At 38.6% G+C, this 8,863-nt stretch overlaps 1 protein-coding gene across 1 annotated transcript in view; it reads right to left on the minus strand.

Annotated features, from left to right (window-relative positions):
• Nucleotides 1-8,863, minus strand: part of Snx30 (sorting nexin family member 30) — a 124,283-nt gene that overhangs the window by 34,900 nt on the left and 80,520 nt on the right. Inside the window, exons 4-5 of the mRNA XM_004647271.3 lie at nt 1,618-1,776; nt 882-1,077 (exon numbers count right to left, since the gene is read on the minus strand). Coding sequence (XP_004647328.2) covers nt 882-1,077; nt 1,618-1,776 — 355 coding nt within the window. The remainder of the gene's footprint in view (nt 1-881; nt 1,078-1,617; nt 1,777-8,863) is intronic.

The following is an 8,863-nucleotide window of genomic DNA, read 5'->3' on the forward strand; positions in this document are numbered from 1 at the left end:
AAAGAAGAAAGACTCTTCAGGTTTCCCTTGGTCTGTATCCATGTAGGTAAGACAAAGGACCCCAACATTTTGGAATATGGCAAAACAAGTGGCCATGGAGTGGGAGAGCAGTGGTAGCAACAAGAAGGGCAGACACAGTCCCTGGAAGCTCCCCACACTCAGGAGTGAGGGTGAGAAAGAAGGCAGGTGCTGGGAGTGTGAGTAGATATAATCTGAAAAGTTTCCTCAGGGCATAACCTTGGCAAACACAGGTCACCATGTTCTCCTTTTGAACTATCCTTCTGCCAGAAAAGGTAACTAGATTTGTTTTTTCAAAATATTCCAGGGGGTGAAGGGCAACTGAGTGCACATCTCCACTTTAAAGCAAAAGTTAAGGAAAGTAAAAGAAGGAAAGACCTGGAAGCTCAGAAGTGTCTGTTTGGGAAAAGCAAACACAAGACTGAGATGAAGGACAAAGGACGGAGTAAAAAACAGTCCTCTCCTCCATATATATATATATATATATATATATGTATGTATGTATGTTTTTTTAATTTGGTACTGGGCCTTGCTACACAGCTCAGATTCATGGTAATCCTCCTGTTTTCAGCCTCCCCAGCGCTGGGATTACAGGCATGTACCACCATGCCCAATCTTGGTGGCCAGTGTAGTGTGGGGCCAGCGTGGCATGTGGTACAGGGGATCGAACCCAGGTCCTTGTGCTTGCCAAGAAGGTACTTAGACCACTGAGCTATCTCCCTAGCCCTATTTGTTTTATACATAAAATATGGCCTAGTTCTATCACTGCTGTGTTTCTGCAGTTTATATCTGCCCCACACAGATGAATACTACTCCCTCCACTGTGGTCCCTGGCACAGTCTTGAGTCTGAAAAAGTGCTCACCTATTTCTTCTTTGATGATCCGCTGGGCTATCCGATCAATGGTCCCCAGCTTGAGGGCGAAAGTATCTAAGTATTCACCTATGGCTGCGAACTCCAGAGGCCGGCTCCTCAGCTTGTAGCCTCCGGTGACATGCTTGACAGACTCACCCACTCTGCTCAGCAGCGCCATCCCCTGCTTCCTGTAGGCGTTCAGGTCCTAGGGATGACACACCAACACAGCATTCAGTCACTGGCACAGACAAGAGTAACTGAGCAACTCCTGAGGGCAGCTTCAGTGTAGAAATGGAAGACTGAGAAAACAAGAAGCCAAGTTAGAAGACCAGGTCACCCTCACACCATTGCCCCCACCTTGGCCACCAGATTTGCATGCATGTGCTCACAGAAACATCCCTCTTGATGAAGCTAGACTCCAATCCCTCTAGTCAGGTTCACCCACTTCAGCACTCTGTCCTTCAGACACAACACTGCTTTGAATGTAAGCTTTCAAATCTTTGACAACCCTTTTGATTTTGACACAGGGTTTTGCCAAGCTGCTTAATTGCCAGGCTGGGATTAAGTGGCAATCCTGCCTCTGTCTCCTGAATAGCTTGTGCTACAGGTGTGTCTCATTAGCTAGGGCAATTTCATGATACCTGGCCCAACCATTTATTCAGTTGGCTGGTGAGGGATCAAAACAAGTTCTAAGAGTCCTAAGAAGGATAATTTTGAAAAAGAATATACAAAATTCTATCCTCACCTTAGCAGTAAGGAAAACATTAAAATGTTCATTGAAAGACAGAACAGGATGATCTGTAATTCTTTTTAAGAATTTATCCAAAGCTTTTCTTCTGGTCTCCACAAACTCTTCTGAAAAACGATCCACAACACCTTTCACCACAAACTTCTCAGGAAGTGGCTATGAAAACATGAAGAAAAATTCAGAGTAATTGTTGAGACAGTACAAGGAAAAACTACCAGGCTAGTACATAATTCCTATCACACATCTGTCCAAGAACACCATTTCCTAATCAGTTAGATCTTTACATAATCATCAATATAAAAATGTGTAAAAATACGGATAGAGAAAATCATAACTATTTTCAATTTTATAATGCAGAAAATAAAATAATATGGCATGGTCCCTAAAATAAAAGTTAAGATTTATCCTATAAGTGCAAAATACAGTCAACATTACACTGTTCAATGTACAATGATAGGAAAGAAGGAGGCAGTACCAAGTACACACAAAAAATTATTTGAATGTCCTAAGATTCTACTTCCAATTCAGGGGGTAAAAGATACTGGTGAATAAAAAAACAAGAGGACAAGCCAACTCATTTACCTGAAAACTATCTTTGCCAAGCCAACTTTTTTATTTGAGGCTTACATTCAAAATGTCCTTTAGTGCCCACACTCAAACTTCTCTGTCAGGTGTCAGGATGGCTGCACCAGACTCAAGCTCTGCTTCAAACTTCTCTGTCATACTTCTTTGCACCAACATTGTGGGCAGTTTAAAATGACCCGCCTTACTAAGGGATTTTTGAGTTTACTACTAATATATTTCCCTAGTATCTTGCTCAAATGCTTGACTGAAAGAACAATTTTTAAATGTTTGAGTTTTGAAATCTTGAAAATAAAATTTACATTTAAAAAATGAACAATCTGACTGATATTCTTCCCAAGAATACATTCAAAGGCCAACACACACATGTAAATAGGCTCAATATCTATCATTAATAGAGCAGTATAAATCAAAACCATAAGGAGATACAATTTCATAGTAAGCTAGCCATAATTTTTTAGAAAAAGAAAAGAACTAGGAATGTAGCCCAGTACTAGAGTACTTGTCGAGCATGTACAAGGATCTGGTTCAATCCCTAGAACCACCAAAAGAGAAAAATTTTTAAGAGACAAAACAGAAGAGTTGGTGAAGGTGTGGAGAACTGAAATCCTCAATGCTGTGGGGAATGTAAAATAGTACAGCCACAGTGGAAAAAGTTTGATGGCTCATTAGCAAACTAAATATAGTTACCATAACACCCAGCAGTTCTACTTGTACATACATGCCCAAAAGAACTGAAAGGAGGTATTGAAAAAGTTGTTAACAAGCTGTCATAGCAGCCCTATTCACAATAGCCAAAAGATGAAAACAACCCAAATGTCCATCAACAGGTGATTAGATGAATAAAATATGCTGTATCTATACAATGGGACTTAAAGAGAATGAAGTACTGAAACATGCTACATCATGAAAGAATCCTGAAAACATTGTGGTAAGTGAAAGAATCCAGATACAAAGGCCATATATTATGATTCACTCAGATGAAATGTCAGTAACAGGCAAGACCGTAACATAGAAAATTAATGGTTGCCAGGGACTAGAGAACAGAGGAAATGCAAAGTGACTGTTTTGTGGTTACAAAGTTTCCTTCTGAGTTGGCAAAAATTTTTCCAAAACTTGTCAGTAGGTGATAATGGTTACACCACATTGTGATGTACTTGATGCCAATGAACTGTAGACTTTAACACCACCTAAATAGTATGTTTTATTTTGTTGCCACTGTTACAAAAAAAGTGTATCACAAATCTCTAAATCATAAAGCACAGCAGTAATACTAGCATCCATTAATCCCCTACTCAAGATGACAAACAGAACACCACTGACAAAATTCCCTGATCACATATCTACTTCTTCCTATCCTCTCCAAGAGAATCACAATTCTAAACCATTTGTTCACTGTCCCTATATTTTATAGCTTGTTTTAGTTTTTGAGCTTCAAAAAAAAAAATAGAGCTACATTTTGGTTTTGTTACTGAACACTATCATTCTGGGACAGATTTCTATTGATGCATGCTAAGCTATAAAAAAAAATCATTTTTCAGTTCTGTCGTTTTACATATATACCTAAATGTGTCATGAACTGTTCATCTTCTTTCCTGAGCAATCACATGTGAATGCTTCACAGACATCTGAGACCATTAACAATGCTGATGTGAACACTTGCAGGTGTACAAGTCTCTATAGGGAACAAAGCAGGCCAAGAATGGCCAACCCAAAGTATGTGCTTTCTTAGTTCTATAAAGACAATTGTATGCTTTTTTCTTGAATATGTTCATTGGTAAGATAATATATTTTTTCTGATGTTTGTTTGTTTGGGTTTTTGTTTGTTTTTTTGTTTTGGTTTTTTTTTTTTTTCGGAACTGGGGATTTTTATTGATGTTAAACGAACCTAGCAGTTCAAGTTCAGAATGGTAGAAGATTAAACATACACATTTAAATTAAAAATCCTCAACTCCATAAAATGACAACAATGAGGGTTTTTTTTTTTTTCCCTTTTGAGCTATAAACCCTCAAGGACAAAAGAGGCAAAAAAAAAAAAAAAAGAAAGAAAAGAAAAAGAAAAAGAAAAAAGAAATGAAATGAAATGAAACAAAATAAAATAAGATACAGAAACAAGGACTGGTGTACTTGCAATATAAACAAGTGGAATACTAAGGCACCTTGTCTGGGAACCCAGGTATGAAACACAAAACTTAAAAGCTTTAGGGAGTTGGTAACACCAGCACTCCTGGATATGAAGAACTTGAAATACAAAGGAATTCAACAGCCTCAACCTGAAAGAGCTTAAGAAATTAAGAAAGTCTGGATGTCTCAGTTCTCAAGTATAAGGACTCTGGTGCCATGCTTCCTGGTTCATTTCTTATTTCTGTCATCTAGTAGCTGTTTGCATTTGGTCAAGACCTGTAATTTCTTGGTATTTCAGTTTCTCCATGAGACTGGATATGGTAAGAGTGTGTCTGTAATCTCAGTTCTTGGGAGGCTGTAAACAGGCGGATCACTACGAGTCCAATCTAGTAGTAAGACCCTGAACACCCTGTAGACCCTTCACTAAAATACAAATAATAATAATAATAATAATAAATAAAAAATGATAGGGTTTCTCAGTTTCTCCATGGTAAAACCAATATAAAAAGTAACCATGGTGCCCACCTCAGCAAGTTTTGTTATGAGGATTAGATTAGCTAAGATACCGAAAGAGCTTTGATTCCTACTACCAAGGAACACTCTAAAAGTCTGGGTGCTGCAGCAGGAACAGCAGTTCAGGGGACTCAATCTCCAGGGACATCTGTTGTTCACTAAAACTTTGAGATCATGGGAGTATTCCAAGAAGAAGCTAAGAACACTGGGGGGATTTCTTTATAATAGAGCAGGTGCGTTCTAAAGAGCACAGTGGGAAGGTTTTCAAATGAAAGGAAGGACAATAGAGTCTGGAATAGGATGACAGAGCCCCACAGGGATACATGTCCAGGTCTGACACCCATGGAGCTCACACTGGGGTAGAACACTAAAAGTGTAGTACTCAGCCAGATGTTCTGGCCCAAGTGGAGGAGCTGGCTCAGCAGAGTGTGGTCATCCATCAGGATAACTACTTTATTCTGGTCAGTTCTCCCATTCCTTTAGACACCCATTCTCATCCTCAACTTATCACAGTAAGCAGATTGCTATTTCTCTGAAAGGAGCCATATGAAGGATCATGAGTGGTGATTTTTCTAAGCATTTCACTTCCTCCAAAGAACCCATCTATTGAGAACCACTCTCACCTCCACTCCTCAGGACTGCATGAATCCTTTCCCCACCATTAACATGTATTTCATCCGTGTCCTTGACCCATCGAGGTGTACCTGTTGGCACCAATTAACTGAACCTTCTCTTCCCTGTGTTCAATATCCCCTGCTCACCCACCTTTACTCTTCGAGTCTACCAAAATACGGTTGGTTCACTATCTGGGGAAAAAAAAAATCCAATCACCCTGTCCTTACGTCTCTCCAGTGTTCTTTCATCTCATTCAATCTTTGCACAAAAGCCACCTGACTTCCATTTTTTCCACTGATCTCTCAACCAATAACTGCCCCCATTCCAAAATAAAATAATTTGGGTTTTAGCACTACCTTTAAGGCAGTGTTGTCTGCCCAATTCCCACCTAATGCAGGAATTGCTCCGTGAGATGATTACCAGTGACACTGTAATTACCAAACCCAGCGGCTATTTTTCTGCTCTTACGTCACGAGTCTGCTGGGCAAATTCACATTTGCTTTTGCTAAATAGAGCTTGGGAAGAAATCTGACCAAGAAGTGGTTAGGTGTGCCTTGTCTAACAAAACACATAACCTCCCCAAAGAGCTGTCTACCCTTCAGATTTAGCAGATGGAATGTGCTGTGCAAAGGAACCTTAAGGCGAATCCTTCTCCAAACAGAATTTACTTACATAATAAGCATTATTATTCCCAAATGTGCATGGCATTGAAAATTTGTTTCTTACTTTTTAAAAAATGCTTTTTTTAATGGGATATGGCTACTGAGTTTGGGTTGTTGGTGAAATCAAAGGCATCTATAGTGAGATCTTGTTCTGAAGAGCTCAACACAATTCCAAGCACATGGTAGATGCTAATATGCTAGGCATTTTTATTTGTAAATATTGAGAACAAAAGGCAAAAAAGGAAGTGGACTAGGGGGTAGAACTTCCATATATCTTATAGTCAAAAAGACCTTTTAAGTCAACTGGCCCACCACTTTACACTTACAAGGATGATTATTAAAACATAGAAAATAAGCATTGGAAAATATGCAAAAAAAAAAAAAATCCACTTCTCCACACACTGGTGGTAGTAATATAAAATAGTATAACAGGGGCCAGGGAGATAACTCTAACATTAAGTACCTGCCTGTCAAGTGAAGGTCCTGAGTTCAATCCCCAGTACTGCAAAAAATAAATTAATTAAAATAAAATAGTACAACCACTGTGGAAAACAGTCAGGCAATTCCTAAACGAGTTAAACACAGAATTACCTATGAACTAGCAATTCCATTTCTAGGTGTGAGAAAAGGCAGAGACAAAGTCTCCCCCATGGACTTCAGAAGAAACATGACCCTGGCTTTTTACCTCAGTACTATGTCAGTGAAAATGATTTTTTTTTATTTTATTATTTTATCTTTTTATTTTTTAATGTATTTTGTACAGGGTCTATAGAGTCTCTCTACACAAATCAGATGCATAGTGATCCTCCTGTTTTCAGCCTCTCAAGTGTTGGGATTACAGGCATATGCCACCACACCCAGTCTCAAGTCTCAGCCTATTCCGGGGGCAGGGCTGGCATGACACACTAGAGATTGAACCCTGGCCCTTGTGCCTGCCTAAGCAGATGCTTTAATCTGCTGAGCTATCTGGCCGATCCTAATGAGATTGATTTTAAACATCTGCCCTCCAGAGCTTTAAGAGAATAAATACATGTTGTTCAAGCCACTTTTTAAAAATATATAAAAAATAAAAGTATCACTAGGACGGGCATGAGAGAACAGAAAAGCAGTAAGATGGGCTGTGAGCTGATAAGCTACATGATGAGGGTTCTCAATATGTTAGTATATTCGTTATTTTTCCCAGTGAAAAAGTATTTTAAAACTAAATATAACAGGACAAAAGGCAGATGCTCAAAACAAAAGTTATTTAAAAGCTCTAGGATTTTGCTCAGCCATAGAGCACTTGGCCAACATGCCTGAGACCCTGGATTCAATTTTCACTACCACAAATCACCATCACCATGCAAACCACCACACCACGTCTGGTGTAATTCAAAGCATTTGAAAGTTCAACCAGTATTTTACAGCTTATTAGCTTATTTATGGAGTAAGCTAAAAGTATGTATATTTATTACCAAAAAGAAGAAAGAAGTAGAAAATTAAAGTTGTAGTTATTTCACATTCAGGCAAGTAGTTGTTACATCACAAATTTCTTCTCATTAATTCACATGAGTTTACTGATACCCAGAAAACTATACACATAGTAAACACAAACACATCCTTCTTGCAAAACTTCTATCATAAAAAGTAAACATTAAACTTCTAAGTGAAATGAAACATTAAAATGTTCCACAGATTTTTTTGATTCATCTTTTAAAACTGTGCATGCCCAGCTAATCGTGAAATATGTTTTATAACTAGCAGTGCCCTAGAAAATGAATTGGTGTTAATATTACTTAGCAAATAAGTGGTTCAACAGGCATAAGTCACACAAGTTCAACATATCTGCTGTGAACCAGTGGGGCCTAAAACAAACAATACGCCATGCACTGAAATACTTCAGAGGGTAGGTCTCTCATGGTTCTTACCACACACACACAAACCATGGTACACAAGGAAACTTGAAAGTGATACATTTATTGCCTTATGGTGATGTCATAGGTGTACACTCACTAATAAATTATTGCATTAAATCTGTACAGATTTGTAAAGTATCAATTATACCTCAATAAAGTTTAAAAGAAACAGTGAAGGGAAAACAGTTACAACAAAGACTTTCTGGAGAATCCAACTATGATTCCTCATAAAATAACAAACATATTCTACACCCTTCTAGTTCTAAAATGGCATCTGAAAGACATATGGTTCTTTCTGCTTTTAAAATTCCAGAGGGGAGAGAGAAAGGGAAGTAAAAAGGATTTAAATGTGATATGTATATGTGCCAACAACCCACAATGTACAGACTCAATATGCATTACAATTATGTACTAATAAAAACAAACAAAAAATATATATCATAGCACCACATACCATAAAAAGGTGTCAATAGCTGGAAGTGTAACTAAGTGGAAGGAGGAAAGTGGTTCCAAGAACCACCCCTAGGGGGCTGAGTTTCTCCAAGGGAGCTCCAAAAGCTGTCCAGTTCAGAGCCACAAAGCCTGGAAACCAGGGCAGGTTAAGGACAGTCCCAAGGAAAAGGCAAATCAAAGAACCTAACAGTACCGCCACAGCGCCACAGTCTGGCAGGCTGTTCAGCCCCACCTTCACCGGGCTCCCACTGAGCCCAAGGAGAGTGGGAGAATTTATCTCCACACGTGTAACATAAGCAGTACAATCAGCTCAGTAATTTTTTTTTTAAGATCATTTTATTTATTTTTTTTTTTATTTGAGAGAGAGAGAGAGAGAGAGAGAGAGAGAGAGAGAGAGAG

This window comes from Octodon degus, unplaced genomic scaffold (genome assembly GCF_000260255.1).
Source record: "Octodon degus isolate 3935 unplaced genomic scaffold, OctDeg1.0 scaffold00297, whole genome shotgun sequence".
Lineage (NCBI taxonomy): Eukaryota > Metazoa > Chordata > Mammalia > Rodentia > Octodontidae > Octodon > Octodon degus.